Raw genomic sequence first — 22954 nt, 5'->3', positions numbered from 1 at the left:
CAGCTTTCATGTTTCTGCCACTTACTCACTCATGAACACAGAGACGAAATAAATATTGAGTTAGGATCTATATGAAGCTATGCTTTTGTTTTTCTTTTTTTAATCCTCACCCAAGGATATGTTTTCATTGATTTTAGAAAGATAGGAAGGCAAAGAGAAGGATAAAGGTAGAGAAGGAGAGAGAGAGAGAGAGAGAGAGAGAGAGAGGTAGGTTGCCTCATGTACCTGACCTGCTGGGGCTTGAACCCACAAACTTTGGGTGCATAGGACAATACTCCAACCAATCAAGTCACCCAGACAAGATGAGGCTGTAGTTTTAATTAGTTACTTTAATATGCATGAGTGAGAGACAGGTGGAGACATAATCCCATCCCTGATGCTCAAATGGCATATGGATCTTAAAAACACTTCCAGCTCTTCTAGCCCAGCAAGACGAGAGCCATGGATTCTGAGAGTGTCTAAATGACTCACCTGCCTTAAAACACAGAATCCTAAGACAGAGCTGGGATTTCATCTCAGATCACAGGTTCCTGAAGCTAAGGGTGAGATATTGTATTGAATTATCATCAGCAGTGCCTCTGAGTGGTTATTTAGGCAACAAATACTTTGTTGCCTTTTTTGCTTAGATGCTAAGAAGAGTGATACATACATTTAAAAATGGAAATGAACTATTCAACTTAAAAGCAAAACGGATGATTATGTGGGTAACAATAACAGCTGATACCTATGATTTAACCAATTTGGTCCCGAAAATCACTCCATGAAATAGGCAATGCTGTTCCTATATTTCATATACAAAAACTAAAGCTTAGAGAGTTTAAATAGTAAGACCAATGTGACAGAGATAGAAGGTACTTTAGCAAGAATTGAGCCCAGACGTGTCTAATTCTAACTTCTAATCCTAAGTACTGAACTAACCTCTCATACACCTACCCTGAGTAGCCTATATCAATGTTAGAAAACACATAATCCTAACTGCTGGGATATTTTTCAACAACTAACTCAGCCCTAATCTTCTAGTGTTAGGATTTAGATACGTTTCGTATGACAAGTACACCAGGGAAGTGACATTTTAAAACAAACTCTGTTGACCACGGAGCTTTGCTTTGCTATTAAAAACAAGACAGGCATGTTTACCATAAGCTATTGATTCCCCCTGACAGGCCCAAACTATCATTATCAGCCACAGTGAAAGAAACCATGATACATTTGTGTGCAAACCGCTTAGCCCTTGGATGAGTCAATAGAGTCTTGAGTAACCCCTAAGAGGAACATCTCTGCATTCCTCGCCAGCTGTGACAAATCTCCTCGAAGAGTCATTTGAGGATGCTTAAAAGACAGGGGCAAAAGCAGATTTCTCTTATGCTTTTAAGTGACAAGTGTCAGACCGGAAGCATCTACTGCGTGCCTGACTTTGCCTCCCGTCTCCCTTCTTCGTTAACCCTGAAAGTGCAAATACAAACAAATGTAATCCCGAAGGCCGCCTGTGAACCGGGAGAAATCTGGAATTCCCTGCCAAGCATTTCAGTTCCTGCTGCAGCTGTTACAAGTGTTTGATTTGGCGAGGGAAGAGAAAGGGCGCTGCATACCAATTTCGTGAGCCACAGTGAAAGCTGCGTGGAGGCCGTCGTCTTCAATCACAGCACAGCTGCGCTCCGGAGAACATATGGTCCCAACGTCTGCCATTCCCAGGGTGTCGCATGAATGATGCCCACATAAATCCTTCCCAGGAGAGAGAAAGAAATCATTAAAATCAATTACCATCCAGAAGGGTCCACCTTGGAAAACCACTTGCTCGCTGCGAGAGGCAACACTGGGGGATGTTTATGGTGTCACCTGTTCTGGCTCTGGAAATGTTCCAAAGACAGACCAATGGCATCGACTCATCTAAGCATCTCTGGACTCCAGAGGCACCGGAGGATGAGGGGACTCAATTCCATTAAAAAAAGATATCGGAGGATTGGAGCTTGTCCATTATGGTAACAGCTGGAGCCTTCTCCAAGCTGTAGCCCATGTATGCAGACACATATGTCATGGACCACTTTCACATATGGTCATGCTTAGGGAAGCCTTAATAGTCTGGCCTAAATGCATGCTAACTTTATCAGAAGCTTGGCCTAATCATTTATTTTCCATCACAGGGGCAAACTGCAATCACATACTTGTGGCAGAATTACAATGTATCAGTAATTTGGATAGGAAGCTAAATTGTAATCTAAAGCATAATTCCTTAAACATCTCTTAATTTCCAAATGGAGTTGTAATTTCACAGGTCGTGTCTTCAGAAATGTATGCATTTAATGAAATATTTCTCAACCAGAAAATACATTTTATATATTGTGTTTATATAAGTGAGTGTATGCATTTTTTGGGTGAGAAGTTGTATATTAAGAGATCATAAAGGGGAACATGATTATGCCCCCACTAATGGGTACAAGTTATAGATTTAGATAAAAGAGACATCAACAGACAATTTAAAATGGAGACGTGTAAAGAGAAAATATAAGCCAATGTTTTTTTGCATTATAGATATATCATGATAAACTTTCCTTAAATGCTATTTGAGTATTAATATACATTAGAATTTCTTGTGCTTGCCTATGGTTTTCAATAAAAATTAATCGACAGTGTGCACATTTATATCTGAAAAAGCAAGATAGTATCCTAGTAAGGATAACTAGATATGAAAATATTTTAAAAAATTATTATTTACTATGAAAGATGACAATGTACTAGTTGAAATGACATGCACGGTTTCTATCACAGCTATCATCTTAGTATCTCCACTACCACAGTGTCTGACTTATAAAAGGAGCTCAACAAACATTTGCTTAATTGAGGTGAATTGTGACATATAGTCAGACACAGTGTAAATCTTACACACCTTTAACAAGCTGTATGCTAGCTACGCTAGCAAGACCTCAATGGACTTCTGGGAGACAGCACAAGATGTTATTACTACATAACTAATGCCACCTCCTCATTGTCAACATATTCTGCTAACTCTTCTCTATTTTGCTGCATAAAAATCCAACCACAGTAAAAAAAAAAAAATTAAATGATATATCCTATGATCTCTCTAGTACATTTTCAGGTTCTTACTATGTTCCATGCATTATGAAATCCCAACTGTGATGAATTACACTGTGGCTGCCATCTTATTATGCTAGTAGTTCCAGACAGTGGAAATCTGAATCAAATCACCAAACCAACAGTAGCCTACCAAAGTTTCCTGTGTATCCTTATATGCCATCCTGTGGGATCTCAAATTACAGCTGTTGAGAACAAATTAGTAGTTTTTAAAATTGAAATTGGAACACACTGTTGCCTAATAATAAGTCTTATATTTAATAGTATAGTACAACACATTTTTAAAATCCATTTCCCCCTGCTCCTCCAATCCTTTTAGTAGCTTTAAGACCAAAGATCCAGGTCATGGTTTAAGCGAATTGCTAGACACTCTAAGTTTATTTCTGCACACATATACTTTTTTAAACCAAGCCTTGTGTTTATCTCCACAACTTGGGGTTCCTTATCTTCAAGTAGAATATTAAAATTTGATATTGTTTCCTCTTCTTGGAAGCAAAACAGAAATGGTCTTCCTATCTGGACAAAGTTTAACCTGGATTTTAATTTCTATATGTTTGCTGGTAATGAATTGCTCATTAGAGGCCGTCAGTCCTCCTTGTCCTCCTTGAATTGTGTTAAATGCATTTGGCCCTTTGCCATGGAAATGCGTGCATGTGACAAATTTATGAACAGAAGCAGCTATTTTTTTTTAAACACACTGATTAAACCCCATGATGACATAGTCACACTCTCTATATTTCTGTCACTAGAATTATGTAAACTGGCAGCCTTTCCACTTAATTCACACAGTTTCAAACACTGGCAGCCTCTTTATGATTTCATCCTCAAAATTCACAGCAAATGCACGCGTTTCTTTGTGATCCAATGTTCATTCCAATGTATTAAAACCCAACTTGTGCATCAGATCAGTAAGAGTACAGCACATCACATTACACTCACGGCTATTTTTTTTTTGTGGTGATTTATATCAATATTTATAAGTGAGAATCTTCTTTGAAATTTATAAGAATCTGTATTATTATTCATAGTAAAAGTAAGAATATTGTTGGGGCAAAAGTATTTATCTACCCGTCTATCTGGATTTGGGGGAGGGGATAATGAAGAAATGTGAGTCACATACAGTATTCCCATGAGATAAATGGATTAAAAGTGCTGACAAGAGTTTTTCTGATTCATTAGTGTGGATATGAAGGTAAGTTAGATCTCTGTTATGTTAAAGAAGTTCTTTTCATACAGGATCAATATTTTCTCACCATGGTGTAGACAGACAGGAATGCAATGGGAGATTTAGTAAAAACTAAAAGACGAGGGTTGCAAGAGTATGCAGAGATTTAACCAGTGGGCTTGTGGTGTGGCATTGGCCAGGAGATAAGCCTGGGACATTGTATCTAACCCAGAAATAGAGCTGACATGGTCAGCAAGACTAATGAAGGCTTGGCAGGGAGGTCATTGGCATGGTGACCGTTCAATAGTTTGGCCATAATGAACATGGCAATACCTGTGACTGGTGGAATGTAGAGGAGCTCCTGGTTCCCCAGACCTATTCCTGCAGGTGGAGCTGGGGACAGGGAGCCAACGAAGTATACAACCTTGACAAGCTGAGGCCGAGAAGACAGTACAGCCTGGGGAATCCTGGCAGTCAGGACTGATGAGAAAAATTAACCAAGAAGGTGTGTGAACATGCAAAGTGAAACAAGGAACAGGAGTTGTAGGATTTCTTGCCTTGCTCAGGAGCTAGGTCTCTCTGGGCTGCTAAAAAAAGGAGTGAAAAGGAAACACATGCCGCTAAGAGCACAAATCATCACAACTGCAGCAACAGCAGCCAAGATGAAGGAAGAATACCTTGTAGAAGAGAAGCTTCTGTTTCTATGTACATCACCACCTGGGAAGGGCAGGTGTAGAACTCAAGGGGAGGTTCAACTAGCCTCAGATGTCTGTCTGTCTGTCTGTCTACCCAATTCCTATGAAGAGGGATTAGTGATAGAAGATTAGTCTCATGCGGAACATATTTTAGTCGTAGTATTACACGAACATACATTTACATACCGCAATTCCTAATCCCTGTGAATCCAATTCTTCATCTGTCATTTGGCTCTCTGGCTACCCCAATTATAAAGGTCTTGATTTGGAACTCAGTAGAGACTACGTTAATAATGTCTATTGGTCCACCCATTACAATAACCCACGTTTATACAATCTCTATCCATGCTTCTGCTACAACTAAGCAATACCACACACACACACACACACACACACACACACACACACACACCCCAGATGGATTAGGGGCCAAGAGACCCAAGTGCATGTATTCCTCAAACAATTATGGTGTGCCCACAATCAGCCAGATACTGTGAGGTGCTGACACTGTGGTACACAATAAAATAAGAGCTGATCCTGACCCTTAAGAAACATGAGAATCTGGTGGAAAAACAAAATTGCTATGAGAGTAACAGATTGTGACATGCTGTCATGAATAGATTGTTGAGGGAGTGAAGAAGAGGATTTGTGGGAATCAATAAGGGTGTCTGGAAGGAAGTAATTGGATCTGGAGGGCCAAACAGAAGGCTGACAGTCTCAGAATAAGGGTACTCTAACAAGGAAAGATTGGTGAATCCATCAGGAGATGGTGAATGGCAGGGTCTGTTTTGGAAATGGCAGGAAGTTTGTTGGGGATGGAATAGACAGGATTTGTTAGATTCAGGAGACTTGGGGAAGCTGGAAAAATAGTGTAGGCCCACCCAGAGTTCCAAGACAGGATATTTTTTTCTGATAAATGTATAGTCAGAAGAAGGGAAAGAAGGAATGGAGCAAGTTGGGGATTGAGGGGAGTAGATGCTTGGAGGAGTCATTTTGGAGAACAGAATAGAAGCTAATTAGAGATAACAAATGGAAGGTCAACTGCTTTTAGTTCTAACCTCTATTAGTAAGAGTCATTATGTAAAGTCATTTATATGCTTTCAGACAAAGTTCCTTCATCATTAACATAAGGGATTTGGACCAGGCGATCTCTGTGTCTTTCCAGCAATACATGGTTGGTATTCTATGAAAACATTCAATTTATAGATGGAGAAACTAAAGCTCAGGGGTAATAAGTGTTCAAAGTGGGAAGTTGAAACTAGTGAAGCTGACATTCAACCTATGTCTAAAGACTCCAATTCCTGAACCTACTTTGCCATGGCACTATTAGATCATCATACATGTTATTCTTGACATAACTCTTATTTTTTTTACATTTATAAATTGTGCTTGGTCAAGCAAATTCCTTTTTTTTTTTTTTTTTTTTGCAATAGATAATACAGCATAGTCTTTATCTCTATCTTGTGTTTGGTATAACTCAATAATTTAGAGGCACATTAAATATACAAAGTGCACAAAGTTGTTCCAGGAAAGAATATAGAAGTGCAGGATAAGAAAGCTGTGACACCATCAACTTGCCTCTCTCTCTCTCGCCTGCCGTATCTGATAGGTAAGTCACAGACTCCATCAACCGAAAGTCTCCTGTAACTGTCCTCTCTTTCCATTCATTCTATTATTCCTTCCTGACTAGACTATCATCCAAGGCTGGTCCCATTGCCTCCTGTAACCTCCCTACCTATATGCTTAGACTCCAGATCTTTTTTAAAATGTATTTTATTTTTCAATTACAATTTACATTCAATATTCTTTTGTACTAGTTTCATATGTACACACACTATAGTGGTTAGACAATCAAGTACTTTACAAAGTGTTCTCTGATATTTCCAAAACACTAACTCAAAAGAATATATGAACCCCTATGTTTATTACAGCACTATTTACAATAGCCAATCCAAGTGTCCATCAGTAGATGAGTGTATAAAAAGTTTGTGGTATATGTATACAATAGACCCCGGATCTTATAAGATTCCTCCAAAATTTAAAAGATACAACCTTAGCCTCCATTCATCCATGCACAATGCAACTTAAGCTTCCTGTCAGCCTCAACTGCACCTTCATTATCCATCTTGTCCAGTATTTCTTGAATATCTCATCAATTTTGGCCCCAAATCTTAGCCTCAACATTCCTTCTGCCAAAAAGGATGAATTAACTCACATCCACCTTACTTTAACATTTCTTGATTTGATCTCTGTTTCTCTATTTTCTGGTGCCATTGCTTTATAATATTATATTAGTTTCAAGTGTACAACATAATGATTCGATATATGCACATATCATGAAATTTTTACCACAGTAAGTCTACTTAACATCCATTTCCATATGATGACAGTTATTTCTTTCTTGTGATGAAAATGTTAAGATCTATTCTCTTGGCAACTTTCAATTCATCAATCATTTTTCAAATGTCAACTAGAGCTGCTCAATCTGCTCCAGTCTTCCCATTTTTGAGTTATTTTGCCTTGTATTAATTGGGGTTCACCTATAGGCTATAAATCCTTGCTAAGGGTTCATTTCAGCTTTAAATGAGACTTGAACTCAAATATGAGATTGATTGTGCCAGTCCAGTCAGCAAGCACATAAGAAAAAGCACATCCTTCTGTCTCCCGGAGCATCTGGTCTCCTTGTAAGAAGCCAGATGGGAAAGAAGATAAGCTATCAGTGGAGTCCCTACCTCAGCATTATAAAACACAACATACAGAGAGGTGTTAGCTGAGAGACAATTGCCTATGAACTGCCACACTGATAAGTCATAGTGAAAGCAGATGAACCTTTTCTATTGCATAGCCTCCTAGCTGGTTAGGTTACAATCCCATGCTTTCCATCCACAGATGAGTGACGCTGTCATTGGTGTTGTCCCTGTCAGGGGAGGTTAAGCACTGCCAATTTTCTTATCAAGTGGGCAGGGGTTTTGCTTCTCAAGAAGTGTGCATGGTCTCCAAAATGGGCTTAAGAGCTTATCTTTAAATAAACTACAATAAAGGAAGAAGCTAAGAAGAAGGAAAGAACTCTGGAAAGTACAATTAAATCCTGGGGAGATTGGGTTTCGACTGATGGCACCAGTGGTGTGAATTCCAGCAGAAGTGCCATTCCAGAATGAAAAAGGACCCGTGCCAGAAAGCTGACTGGTGCTAAAGTTTCTCTAATTAGTACAGTACTGAGTGCTGGGGGACAGTCCTGACAACGAAGCGTGTCTGTGTGATAAATGAGTGACTAGCACTATTCTGCTGACTCCCGGACACAACGCTCAAGGTGGCCCCGGCTAGTAAACAGCGGTGGAAAACACATCCTCACACAGTTGCTTCATGCCTGAAAAACAAGTCATTTAGCAGAAGACAGCTGGACGCAAAATTTGAACGGAGCTCTGAGCCCATCAAAACATGGATTTCATGGCTTGGCGTCTGGCTGCTAAGCAACGGGTTTATGACATCAAAACAGAGTTGTAAAAGTAGGATCCTGGTGCCAGCTCTGGGTAGTTCCCATTGAAAAGAAAGAGCTGCGAGCACTTTTTTTGCTAGGTCTGAAGAGATCTGATTTCCCCGGGATAGAGGAGAGCTCAGATCATTTCTCCTCTAGCCCAGAGTGTGTTTTCCACATTCTGAAGTATTAGGTGGAGATTAATTTTGCATTTCTGAAGTAGTCTCAAGTGCATGCTGCATAAGGGTCTCCGAGTATTTTTCTCAGCTCTTTAATGAAGAGCACTCTTTCAAATGAGGTGCATGTATGCATAACACACATGCTTTACAGATACTTGGTTCTCATCCAGTTTGATGCATATACCAGAAGGCCAGCGCCAAAGTAAGTGGCAACTGCTTTACTAAAAGTGTGATTCTGCTTGGTGAGGAGGCCGGCGAGGGCCCATGCAAAATACTTTCCATGCGTGGACCAAATAAGAAAGAAATGTTATTAAGATACTCATTCACAATAAGATAGACTGTTCATTTATTTAAAATACACCGGTAGGTTTCAGAGCTTGGGAAAATAGGAAAATGCTAGCTACCCAAACCAAAAACAAATCCAGAAAAAGCAGCAGACATCCTTTAGAATCACTGACCAGTTTTCCCTTTTCCAGGGAAGCAATTAGGAAAACTGCAGGGCAGGAGGTAGGAAGGAGTGGTCTCCTATTCATTTTTATTTATTTTTAAAAATTATGGAATGTGCGTTTGCATTTCCAAAGGAAAGTGAAGCATTCAAACGACCTACTCTTTGGAGCAGTTTGCCTACACAAGTATTTTTCCCTTTGTCTTTACAGAACTTCCTTCCATAAACTTTCTGGAGCCTCCTACTTGGCAGCCTCTGGTGATGTAGCAAAGCAAGAAATCCAGACATGGAAAGTTGCTAAAAAAAAAAAAAAAAAAAAGAACTTGGAAACCAAAGAAGAAAGAAATAGTTTTACAGGAGAACTTCACACGGAAGGCTGCAAAACGAATGTTCTTCCGTTTCAAAGGTGAATGTTGTGTGGAGAAATGAAAGGATGTGTCCAGGAGATCAGTTCATGAGGAGACAGATTTTCCATGGGGCATAGCACTGAGTCCTGCCGCGTTCTCCCTAAGCTGCTGCCCTCTGCCGTCTTTGTTTACTTGTGGTTTACATGTAAGTCTACCCTATAAGCCACAAGGGTTCCTCCACTCCAAATGTATCAACACATTTTCTTCATGCCAGAGGCACCTTAGTAAAAAAAAAAAAAAAGGGGGGGGGGGAGGCTTGGTAGTGGAGCTCCATGATTCTAAAACCTCCTGCAAGCCACCATTGCATTTCCTATTCTAGCTCTGGCTGCTCCATTTCCACCCAAGATTTTGAATACTCTTTCAAAGTTGCTAATCCTCATCGACACCAGGTGGATCTCAAACATTTAAAGGAGCTTTAAAAGTTGCTTCTTACCAGACATCTGAGAGGCACAACTTAAAACGACCAGTTGGAGAAGAGTTGTGAAAATTGAGGCTCGGAGATGAGCAAGCCAGCCCCACAACCAGCCCGGACGTTTGTGTCTGAATGTCACACTCACATGGTGTCTCATGATGGTGCAGATAGAGATTGTGTTCTCCCCAGAACCTCTGGCCTATAAAGATCAATGTCTTTCCTATTCTGTAACCGTTTTCCTTAAAAGAGGAAGTCCTGAGAAAACATTCTTCCCCGTGTCTTAACTCTTGGCCCAGATCTTTCCACACTAGGGGCTTCAGAAACATTCATCCCAAAACCCAAAAATGTAAGCTGGACGTGAACTTTCACTGAGCAGGCAGCGCTGCATCCAAGCCAAAGGCGTTGCCAAGGAACCTCACAAGATTGGGTTTCTGCATCCTCCTCACCCTCCTGCATTCCTCCCTTCCCAGGAATGAGATTCTAACGGGGTGGACATGCAAGAAGCTCCGCCGGAAACCAGACTGAATACAGTGTCCTTCCTTCGGAAACTCTTCCCTCCGCTGGAGATGGAAGAGGCTTAAGGACGAATGTAGGAACACCACCAAGGAAGGTGATGGATAAAAAGCACTACCATGGATGGGCCATCAAGCCCCTTCCATTAAGTTGCACAACGTTCTATTTTCCCTGATTTCCAAGGCAAACTTGCTTCTCCTCTTTCCAACTTAGCTAACTTCATTTCCCCAAGCATTCTAGTCCCTTCTTACTCTATGTATGCATCGATGACACTATATCTTGGACTAGAGACATCCTACCTGATTGATTGATTGATTGATTGATTGTCTAAGCAGCTCTGGGGGTTGCTGGTGGGGTTACCCTGAATACAGAGGCAGAGTGGGTATCCTGCAAGAAGCAGGTAAATATATCCAGAGTGGCCTGTGGTTTTCGGAAGATGCCAGCAACCAGTATAGGATGGCTGTCCCAGCTCCGTCTATCCTCTACCCGGCTGGACCTACCTGGCGCGTGAAGAGGATGGCGGCATCGTAGTGCTCCTCGTGGTCGTCTCCCAGCTGGTTGTGCTGGTGCTGCCACTTGCAAAAGTTCTTGAGCGTGGTGGCCGCATTCTTGCTCACCTCCAGGCTCTTGTCCCGGTCGCCCAGCACCACCACCTTCACCACGGCCAGGCGGACGTGGTTCTCGATGCTGGCGTGGCTGTACAGCCGGTTGGCGATGGAGGCCAAGGTCAACAGGTAGTGCTGCAGGCCCCGGCCGTACAGCCGCGCCATGGACGCGTCGGCCACCAGCAGCAGCTCCACCTGGCGGGCCCGCGAGATGGAGCGGCGCCGCCGCCGCCACCAGGTCTGCGGTCCCTGGTCCCCATCCGACGGCGGCTGCGGCGGGGGCGGCGGGGCCGACCTGTCATCCAGGAGCCGCGGGGCCAGCGTCCAGCGTCCGTCTGCGCTGCCGCCGCTGCGCCGCGAGGGGCGCTCGCGGGGTCCCGCCGGGGCCGCGGGGGTCTCGCAGCTCGCGCGCGGCCGCAGGGCCTCGAAGCTGAAGCCGTCGCGGGTGTAGACGTGCGGGACCCGCGTGGACCCATCTCCGTACGCGCGCCCGGCCTCTTCCTCCTCCTCCTCGGCCTGGGGCCCGCGCCACAGCGGCTTCAGGGTGTAGCGCGCGTGCTTGACGGCGAAGAAGCCGTCCAGGCCGCCGCACAGGTCGAAGACGGCCAGGGAGCGGGGGCTGCCGTCCACCGTGCCCCGGTACAAGCAGCGGCCCCGGTGTCGCGCGGTGGTGGCGCCTCCCGGGGGCGCCGAGCCAGGGGCGCCCAGCGATGCATCCCGCTCCAGGTCCAGCAGGAACCTGCGGCCGCCCGCGTACACCAGGTAGCCCACCTTGCCGCCGCCCGAGTAGATCTGGTCGATGTTGTGCACCAGCCCGCGGCTGCTGCCAGGCGGCGGCGGCGGGGGTTCCGGGGGGCCCGGAGGCTCTGCCCGCTGCGGCGCCTCCTCCTCCCCCCGCGGCCGCGGCCGGCGGGGCTGGGCGATCGCGGCGGCGGCGGCTGCTGCTGCCCGGGGCCGGGGTCGGGCGGCGGGCACCCGGGCAGGTGCGGCGGCGGCGCCGGCGGCGGGCGGGGGCAGGCGGAGCGCGCACAGCAGCAGGGACGCCCACCCGAGCAGCATAGTGCGCGGCCCGCGGGGAGGGGCTGCGCGCGGGACCCGACGGGTGTCTGTTATTCGCTCTGCAAGGTGCCGGGGCGGGAGGTGGGGGCTTGCACACACACACACACACACACACACACACACTCGCTTGCACGCCTGCACGCTTGCAAGTTGAGTCAAGTGTCCTGGGAGGAGGGGGACCCAGTAGCGCCAGCCCGTCCGCCCGTCCGTCTGGGCTGCCGCCTTGCCAGCGTGCGAACTTTTCTTTGTTGCTTTGGCAAATGTTGGGATTCGTGCTCCGGAAAGAAGGGGAGAGAAAAAATAATAATAATAAAAAATTAAAATTAAAAAAAAAAAGGAGAAAAGCAGTCGGATGGTGGAGATTCAGCAACTATGAGAAAAGGGGGGCGGAGGGGAGACCCCAATCCTCCCCAAATTGCAGCCCAGGAAAAGTCAGGCGGTGCACCGGGCGGGCGGCCCGCCCCCCCGGGCAGCTGCCCCGGACCGACCCGCGGGCAAGCGGGGGCTCCACGCTCCGGAGCCCACTTTTCTTGCTTATTGGGTGGCTCTCTTCGACTCGAGTGGCACCGAGAGGAAAGGAGGAAAGCAAGAGGAAAAGGCCATGAAAAAAAATTAAAAGGAAAACGCCTGCAGCGAGCCGGCGAAGCGCGTCCGGGTCCCCTCGGGCGGGCGCGGCGTCCTCCGGGCCGCGGTCATCCCCGGTCGGCCGCTGCGGGCGCGGAGGGCGGCGCGCGCTGTGAAGATGCGAGGCGGCGGAACAATGCATTTATAGCGGCATGCCATCCTGCAATGGCAATTTCAACAATTCGTCACTGCGAGCTGCCTCTTAAAGGGAGAGAGAGCTTCCCCCACCCTCCCTCCCTCCCTCCCACCCTCCCCGGCCCGCGCCCGATCAGACGGGGGAGGGCGGGCAGCGGGGGGAGGGTGATCGAGGAAAGGGAGACCGGGAAGGAGGAAGGAACGGGGCGAGGTGGAAGGAGGGAGCGAGGACGGGGTGGGGGGTGGGGGGGAGAGCAAGTATTTGGGTAAGGAAAACAGAAGATCTCCTTGGCCTCCTTTAAAGCCACAGCAGCTCCGGATTTGCCTGCTATTTCACAACGCGCTGGGGTTGGCTAACCTCGGCTTACCTCCTCTCCTGAAGGGGTGTTTGGGGTGTGTGTGTGTTTAAAGTTACTGGGACGTTTCGAGTCTCTCCCTGCCTCCTTCTCTGCAGCTTTTCTTGCCTTGGGTGGGAAGTTCCTGCCGGAAAGTTTTTCCCCCCGTTTGCACGCCGGGCTCTTAAACGGTGCAACTCCAAATCCACCAGCAAAAGGCTTCCCCTGCGCCCCCTGGTCCCGCGCTGCCACTCGCCTCCTCCCAGCAGTCCCGATCCCGAATTTCTCCCCCTGCTCCCACCCCCCCAGCCCCATTCCCAGGCCAGTCCCCGGGTGAGGGCTCCGGGTGACTAACTTCTCCCAGCCACCAGCAGAGGGGCCGGGCAGCCGGTGCCGCAGGCGCTTCCTGGCGCGTCTGCTGCGCCCGGAGCTCTGCTGTGCCCCCAGCTGGGCCGCCCTGGGTCTGGGAACTCCAGGCCTTTGTGTGAGCCGAGGGCTCCCCTCTTTCTCCAGCGTGCTTTGCATCGGTGCCCACAATCTGCCACCTAATCCCCGATGTCTTTTGCTTTGCTTTGCCCTAAGAAGGCTGAGCCAGAAGGAGTTAACTCTTAAATATATATATATATATATATATATATATATATATATATATATATATATATATTTGATTTTACACAGAGAGGAATTGAGAGGGAGGGATAGTTAGAAACATCGATGAGAGAGAAACATCGAGCAGCTGCCTCTTGCACACCCCCCCGACCCCCCCACTGGGGATGTGCCCGCAACCAAGATACATGCCCTTGACCGGAATTGAACCTGGGACCTTTCAGTCTGCAGGTCAATGCTCTATCCACTGAGCCAAACCGGTTTTGGCCAGAAGGAGTTAACTCTTGAAGGGAATTGCGCTCATCTTTAACATAGTGCTACCCACACTTCTCTTCTGGCAGCCTAAGGAGTAATAATAATAAAGTGATCCATACTGCTGTTTGTATTTATCTCTCCTACAGCAACCAGTGATCGCCCTAGGCCCTGACTTGCTGTCCTTCTCAGAAATTCCTTTCGGCAGAGAAAGAAGACCTGGGATGGGCGGTAGGGTGATGCGGGTCAATGGTATTGTCACTGTGCCTCGGTTGTCCCTTCTTGGTCTCTTCTGGTTGTCCACTCTAGGATGTGGAGACCTCTGTGGACCCCAAGCTGCTGGTGGTATTCCTGGATCCTTGGTAAGCGATCTGATCAGTTTTCACAGAGAGGATCCAGGAGGTCCTGGGCTGATGGAGGCCCTCAGTGGGGAATGAGCCCCAGGATGGAATCCTGGAAGTGCCCAGCTGTGGTTCCTGGCCTGTGCCTGGTGCACCCTCTGGAGCATCTGGGTGGCAGGGAAGTGAAACATGCCCTGAGACAGTTCACGTTTATAATGGAAGTCATCGCTGGGGTTGGGGTTTACCCAACAACCCCTAGTGGATTCTGAAATACTTCCAGAACTGGGAGGAAGTGGCTATTGCTGAAGGACATTGTCTTTTAGTCCCCTCACCCCTTGGTGGCTCCTCCCTCAGTGACGTGCCCATGGCCAATACTGCCGGTTGAATATTTTGAGGAATCAGACATTCAGGATAAGTATTGGAAGGAAAACCCAGGTTTCAGCAGGCTTCTCTGTGGCGCCAATAGCCTTCACGTGTTGTGGGTTTGCCTAGAGAAAGCCATGTCTCGCCTGCCAATTCCAGTGGAAAGCGGTCCGATATCTGGCACTAGCGCCATCTCTAAAACAATTTCAGTCATGGTAACAATTTCAGCATTGTTGCTCAAAGGATCATTTTGATTGGCAGTTTAGATGACATATATTAATGACAATCATTTGCATTCGCAGATAAGCGATTATTTAGCATGTAAAGAAATCCTAACTGAATTTTCTTCTTAGTGGACGTTTTCCCGTTGTTTCCAAAACACTATATTTCTCACATGAATCATGCCTCTGAATTTTATGCCTAGCTCTACATTTAATTTAATAATGACATTCGTACTCATGCAGATTATTTAACTGTTTAGAAATACATCGAAGAAAATGATAGAAGCAGATAAAACTCCAAAGGTGAACATCAAGAACTAAATATTTATAGAACTATATATCCATAAGGAAAGGTATTCTTCCAGTTTAGAAATATAATGAGAAATTCTTACATATTCAGATAACTTCTGCTTGGATTTAACTTCATTTTTTTGTTCATTTGGATACTTTACGAAGTACGTTTGGTGATGATACTTTTAAAATATAACCCTCGTGGGTTAGGATGAACTGCTCTGTTCCAGAAAGAATTCATTCCTCTCAGTCCAAGGAAGTAATTTGCACAGAATGAAAGTAGCTTGCAGTTATTTATTTATTTTTTACAGTAGAATGACAAAATACATTAGCAATCATGTTCAAGTGGACCAATTGCTAGGCTATTATTTCATTATTCGGGGCAGCAGTTTTACTTGTGCATAATTAATGAGGAAGTCCCACTGGGTTGACAGAGTGTCTGATCAAGCCTGATCCATAATTTTACATTTCCCGAAAGGAAGAGAGAGACTTCCCACTGCAGACTGTTTCAGTGGGAAGTTATCTTGGAGGTTATGTAAGGCAACTCCCTCCACATACCACTGAGAAACTGAGCGTAGAGACCGAAGTGGTTATAAGGCCCATGAGTGACCAGCTCCTTCGAAACCTAAGTCCCTTACTCCCTTGATTGGTGCTCAGTCTACAACACCTCTTAAAATCTACCCAGTTCCACAAATATCCATGGAGGGACTGCTGCAAAGTGCTCCGTGAGGGTCTCTGAAGGCGTATAAAGACGAATAAGCCATGATTCATGTTCTCAGCAGCTCACAGTGCCAGAAATGGAGCTAATTATACCAAGAGATACTTGGAATATGAGCCGGAAGCTACACGTAGAGAGGGAAGGAAGCAAGAAAATGGCTCCTGCAGGTTCTCCAAGACGTGTGTTTCCAGTACAGCTTCACGCCATAGGATTTGTATGTTGTATTTTCTCAAATTTCCATTTGCCAAAGTATCACTTCCTTCCTCTCCGGCATCTGTGATTTTAATGGAAAGAGTGAGGAAGTAACAGACAATAAAACATTCCCCTCTGAACAACACCTGCCCCTTACCTCCCATGTAGGAGAATTGTAGTCTCTCAAGATCCCTACCTTGTGTTTTGTTTGCTTTTTCCTCTCTACCCTGGACCTTGCAGTATTTTCAGCTCCATTAACATCATCTTCCTCAGTGGGAGGATGGTAGAATCTGGGAATCAAGCACTCCACCACTACTTGAGGCCATCCATGCAAGCCACCCGAGAGACCTTGGGCCAGCCGTTTCCTCCAGTGTCACTTAGCTTAGCAAATTCTAGTTTACATAAGACTTTCCTCAAAACCACAGGTTATTTTAGGGGCCTCATAGAAATGCAATCAAGCAGTATTTGTTCTGTGACTGGCTTATTTTTCACTTATCACATCTTGCAGGTTCACCATGTCATCACACACAAAATAATCAAACTCACAGAGGCAGAGAGCAGAATGATGGTTGCCAGTGGCTACGGCCAGGGAAAGGGAGGAGTTGTTATTCAATGAGTATAAATTTTGAGTTTTGCCAGAAGAATAAGTTGTCGAGATCTGTACAACATCGCGCCTGCAGTTAACAGCACTATATTTTACACTTCAAACACTACTAAGGGTAGATTTTGTGTTTGGTTCTTACTATAAAACCAAACCAAACCAAGCGTAGCACTTTGGGAATAAGAAAAGGAAATCGATGAACTATGCTAGCTTTCATATGAATCCTGATGTTTTAAAGAGTGAAACTATATCTGAACAGCCCTTCTCCTCTTTTCCAGCCTTTTACCTCCATCCGTGTCTCCTCTTTTGTTCCTCAGTGGTCTAACATGCGTCATTGATATATATATTTCAGAGAGGAAGGGAGAGAGAGGAGGAGATAGAAACATCAATGATGAGAGAGAATCATTAATTGGCTGCCTTCTGCATGCTCCACACTGGGGATTGAGCCCACAACCTGGGCATATTCCCTGACTGGGAATCAAACCATCACCCCCTGATTCATAGATCATTGCTCAACCACTGAGCCACACTGGCTGGGCTTAACATGCATCTTGATCTTGACACTCTGGTACACGTGCACAATCTCCCACACATTAGACACACCAGGCATGTCAGTATGGATGTGCTCACACACACACTCATCCAAACTCAGTTTGCCCTCGAGGCTGCACTGACTGATAGGTAGAAAGTTCTGATCAAAACTGAGATAATAGGAAAAAGGATTTTACCAAATCTACCTTGCCCCTTGCAAACAACGCTTTCTTGGGACCTGTAGTGTGGAGATTTTATTTTTCCAGGGACCATTCCTGCATTCCTGATAAAACTCAGAACATTTTACCTGGTGTCTGTTCAGGAGCAGTCAATCTGTGGTGATGGATAACATATGCTTCGGAACCAGTTTTACCTAATAAAAGAAAAGAAAATTTTGGAAAAGCTACATTTTCATTTTTCTTATACACAGGCATTTCATACTGTCTAAAAGTCTTTGAATGAATAATGTACATGTGTATTATTTAAGACATACAGGTGCTCTTGGTAAAGCAAAACCGACTAGTCAGTTTTATGCTGACCAGCTGTGAAATGTTGTTTTAGCTTTTCTCACGCAATTATGTGCATATTACTTGCTTTTATGAGTTACCCCAGTTCTGCTTTTTTTCCTTTATTTTCCGGAAATCATCTCAAAATCAAACCTTACTGGAAACACATGGAAAATCAGGAATTTCCAGCCTAGAGTAATTCGAAACATTTGAGGTTTTTATTTTTTCCTACATGAAGGCAAAGATTTCAGATTACTGAATGAGTAGTAGCCATAGTTATAATTGTAGCAGGTAAGAACTCTTGGTTCGCAGCCCTAAAATTAGGTTCTTAACTCCAGAGTATAATAGTCTTCCTTGAAACTACCCAATCTTTCCCTATGAACTGCATTTCCCTTATTCTGATCGGTGAAGCAACCTCATTGGGGACTACCTCATTTACCCCTGAGGGTGAGAAAATGAAAACAGTATCAACCTAATCAATAAGGTTACCTCCCACCCATGACATGGGGTCACTGCAAGTTGCTTACACGGTTCAAGAAAAAGACACACAGTATTCTTTTTCCAAGACTGCCCAGTGACTATTATATCTCTCTAATACACACCTCCCTAATCAGGTACTGCAGGTGGGAAAGCAGTCATCCAGGCTATGTTCCTACATGAGGAGGAGGTTCAGGGAAAGGCATTGCACTGTTTCTTTCTTTTATGTAGGAGGTGTCACTCTTACAATCCTCTTCCCAACCCCTGAATCATGTGGGAAACAGGAAGGGACAAGGCCACCTTTATAAATGGAATGAATGAAGATTTGATTCCAAGTCCCAGAAAGGAACCCCTTACAAGGCAATCATCATGAACGCCCCTTTCCCGACTAGCTGAAGTGCCCCAGCGTCCCAACAAGCTTGCCACCTCTGACCCCTGAAGATAGGGGAAGATGAGCATGAGGCAGCAGGAAGCCAGTAGGAAGTGGGACTTGACCGATGGACAGTTCAAGGAACTAATCTTGGTCCACAGTTTCCTCTATCCTGCCCCGAAGCCAGACTGTCAATGTTGCACCTCTCTTTCTCATTTTGGGAAACTCTTCCAACTCAGCGACACCCTTTCCAGTCTATGTTAGTGATGAAACAAGATTTCCCCTTGCCCTTCAGGCATGGGCTAGGGGGCTACACATTCTTTCAAGAACAGAGGCGGGTAGGAAAGCATGAGGATGTAGTTCTATCACAGAAGAAGTCCTCCCTCACTGCATCTGCCCACAGAGGTGATCAGATGCGGGGGGCTCTTTCTCTGTTTTCCATGTCCATCATGGAAAACGACAAGTTCCTGAGTGGAGGAGCTGGGGATTAAGAAAGAGACCAGGAGGCAGAAATAGATTCATCAAGCTGAGCGCTAGGTGGATGCCATCTCTCTGATGGAGAGGCAGCAAGCCCCAAGCAACGCAACAGGTTTATTTTATAGGGTCAAAGGAGCTTATTTGCATACTTAACTAGGCCCTAGCATTACTGGATTTACATATTTAGACCCGCCCCTGCTGACACCAGGACAAAGGTACTCTGCCAGTGCCTCCGGCTCAGCTGACAATTTGAAGAATGTCCATGTGCCTTCTCAGGCAGCCCTCTACAATCAGACCCTTGCTGGCCCATGTCAGTTAGGGCCCAAATGTTTTAGGTGAATATTGAATGAGATTTGGAATAATTCTTTTAACTCCTGACTTTAGAATGAATTGCCAATAGTTAGTTTTGAATTATTAACCATTATTAGCTATATCATCTTTAGTCTGTTTTTAAGCATCTCAGTTCCCAACTCATTTCTGCCAAAGTGTTAACAAAACAGGTCATTATTTTGTTCATCTATTTGCTGATGAGATGCCTTTCTTTTAGAAAAATCAAATGAGGTGCAGATTGACACTAAAGAAGATTAGAGGCATTAACAGAGGGAAACTATCAGGGATAGTCTGAAGGGGATCACATAGCTAACTCTACAGAACTTTCAGAGAATCCGAAAATAACTTTTTAAAAAATATTGGTAGTGAAAGGATGAAAGGGAAGACTATACCAACTGGACTCTTTACTAGCTTCCAGCCAACCAATTTACCATCCCCCAAATGCAAAGCAATGTCTTGGGATTATGAGGAGTTTGTTTTGTTTTTTTCTTCTCTCTTCATCATAAACCTTGTTTTTGTTTTGGTCATTGACGCGTCTAATGGTTGGGTTCCTCCTACACAGGTAAACTTTTTGCATGCTCAAAATAATATTTCAGAATTATCCTTGGCCTCCCTCTCTTCCTTCTTTCCATATTTTTTTTTTTTTAGTTTCCTCCCTCTCTCTTTTAAATCTGTTCTTCCCACCAGAATGCATGCCCCAGATCAGCATCAACGCTTGTCTTTGTCACCATTGTAGCTCCAGTTTCCAGCTCAGTAATTGGCAAATATTATAGAAGGTAAAACATTTAGGTTAATAATTTTTTAAAAGTTTGTTGATAGTTGTCACTCTTAACCACTCTTTATCTTCAGGGAAATCCAATCCATGGACTTGAATAAAGCTGATTCTATTCCTGTTCCCTTCCCATAAGTCTGGGTACTTGATACCAAACCTGGCAACCCTGAAGGTCCCATAGATTTGGCCATGACTGTTGTTTCCAGGAAAAGCTCTGCCCACTGGAGTCCCACTTGAGACATTTCCCCAAGTCAATAGCCACGTGTACTCTTTCAGCAGATATAAGACCATGTATTAAAACAGAAACCTAACTGCTATAATAAACACCCATAAATCCTCAAAGATCTCATACCCTGGAAGTTTTGTTAATTGCTGTAAATAAACACCATGAAATTCTCAGTGGTTTTACATAATCAAATTTTATTCTTTGTTCATATTACAGTTCTTTGTGGGGTGATAGCACTCGATACAATCATTCAGGAATTCAAGCTTGTTTCCTTCTGTGATCCTACTCCATCCTCTACCTGTTTCCTCTAAGGCAGACTTAGAAAGGGAAAGTAGACAAGTCACCTTCTCTTACTTGCCTCATTTTACAAGTGGCATACTTCATTTCTGTTTGCAGTCCATTGGCTAAACCAGCTAAATGGCCCCACCAAGATGCAAGGTGTAGGTAGGCATCTGGGGAATACAGAACAGATGTTAGCTCAAGAAGAAAGGGGGATAAAAAAAAACAAAACACCTCATTATCTCTGCTAATTACCATTTATTTACCTTAGTGATGTCACCAAGTAGAATAAAGACTATGAGTAAAGCCAAGAAGTGGTGAGAAAGAGAAAAAGAGGGAGAAAGTAAGAAATAGGGGGGAAAGAAAAAAAGAACAAATAAAGAGAGAGAACATCATTAAAACCCTTGAGTCAGCAATGCCAATAAACCAATGAGGATTCTTGTTTATGCTGGTTTAATTAGGAGTTTTGTTAGCAAAAATGGATAGGGTTTGGATGGGCACATTCCTGTTGTGCTTGCCATATTATGTCTAGTCTCAAGCTCAATGCTTTGCATATGGTAGTCTAAATAATTTTTTAAAAATATTTTTTATTTCAGAAAGAGGAACGGACACAGAGAGAAACATATTTGAGGGAGAGGGCTGCCACCTACACATGAGTGGGCTGCCACCTACACGCTCCCCACTAGGGATAGAGCCCACAACCAGGGCGTGTGTCCTGACCCAGAATTGAACCAGCAACTTCCTGAGGCATGGGACAATGCTCAACCAACTGAGCCACCCTAACCAGGATAAATAATTTTTTTAAATCAAAAATTATAAAAATAAATACTCATTATTAATATGTTGGTCTGATATTAGCTAGTAAGCTTATATCATACATTGTTCCTAAAAATTATCTTCTCAAGTAATTAATAAATGCACACCAAAAATTATATTATTGCATATTCTGTTATTTTGTTCTGTGTGCCTCACCTGTGTATATCTCATGTTGGTTTATATCAAAATTGCCAACACGTTTTATCTGGGTTGATATACCAATTACAGAATATTTATATATATGATTAGTTAAAACTGAGATTTCCATTGTATCTGTTATTCTGAGTTTGTTTAGTCTTATTAAATACTGCAAATATGTGAAATTCTGCAACATAACAGATTTCCAGGTGTGGGAAACCACTTGTTGTCTTCACTAGCAGAGAGGTGTGGCCAAGGAATCCAGAATGCTGGTGACCCTTGAGCTCTGGCAAAGGTCAGAGATATGCACCCACTGTTTAGTGGAGACAATGGTAGCTGAAGCAACTTCCTCACCAGACAGTCATATAAATCCTTACTGATAAGATTGTCTGTTATTGGAAATTGCCTGCCTAAGGGCTATAGGTGTATCCCAAATTGAATAAAAGGATGCCAAGGCCTGAGCTCAAGTGGAGTCCTTCCTCTTAGGATGGACTCCCACCTGGCTCCCCAGTTTCCAAATTATTATTTCTTGTCTCTTTCATTTGCATGTGGACCTTTCTCCAGATCCCAAAACCTGAACCATGCAGGATGTGGGTATTCATATCCAGGGTGCTCTGAAGAGAAAAGTGGCTCACCTTCCTCCTCTCTGTGCCTAGCCCAGTGGGGCACAAAGATACTAATCACATAGCTCTTAGTAGCTAAACCAGACAGCCAGAGCTGAACATCATAACAAAAACCCCCCACCAAATAGGAAGGCATGGGAGGAGCAAAAGATGTCCATTGTGCTGACTTCCTATATGGTAGGGCACACCCATCCAAGAACAGTCATGGCAACAAGTCAAAATGCCCAAGTTTATATACCGACCTAGTACTGTCTGTGATCCTGGGGAAGTTATGTAGACCTCTGTTTACCTGTTTCCTCATCTGCAAAAGTATGACAATTGTAACACCTACCTTACTGGTCAGGTTAGTAGGGTTGGCCTCTCATACCCAATAGGGTTTTTATTAAGATTAAGAGTTTAAATATGTATGAAGTGCTTGGTAATTAGCAGAAAAATAACAAATGTGTTATTACAATGATGATGATGATGATGACGTCGATGATGATGATGATGACGTCCATGATAATGATGATGATGATGATTGATAATTCCATGTTAGCAGCTGAGGACTTTGTTTTAACTCTTTCATGTCCATTTATATTTTGGCTTAAAAAGTGTATCTCGGATTTTGTTCTGATAGGAGGTTTAGAAAGAGAATTACTTTGGCTGTGAAGAATAAAGATATTTGAGACATCCCAGATGCTAA

The 22954-nt window shown here is 44.2% G+C and overlaps 1 protein-coding gene across 1 annotated transcript in view; it reads right to left on the bottom strand.

The window, feature by feature from the left end:
• The window catches only part of ADAMTS5 (ADAM metallopeptidase with thrombospondin type 1 motif 5), a 43380-nt gene extending 30042 nt beyond the window's left edge, over nucleotides 1–13338 (bottom strand). Inside the window, exons 1-3 of the mRNA XM_084872984.1 lie at nucleotides 13173–13338; nucleotides 10882–12829; nucleotides 1590–1722 (exon numbers count right to left, since the gene is read on the bottom strand). Of these exons, the coding sequence (XP_084729110.1) occupies nucleotides 1590–1722; nucleotides 10882–12045 (1297 nt within the window). The 5' untranslated portion in view covers nucleotides 12046–12829; nucleotides 13173–13338. The remainder of the gene's footprint in view (nucleotides 1–1589; nucleotides 1723–10881; nucleotides 12830–13172) is intronic.
• Between the last annotated feature and the right edge of the window lie 9616 nt (nucleotides 13339–22954).

Source organism: Pipistrellus hanaki, assembly GCF_964339955.1.
Source record: "Pipistrellus hanaki genome assembly, chromosome: 2".
NCBI classification, from domain to species: domain Eukaryota; kingdom Metazoa; phylum Chordata; class Mammalia; order Chiroptera; family Vespertilionidae; genus Pipistrellus; species Pipistrellus hanaki.
The sequence above is the reverse complement of the archived record's forward strand: the minus strand, read 5'-3'. Positions and strand labels throughout refer to the sequence as shown.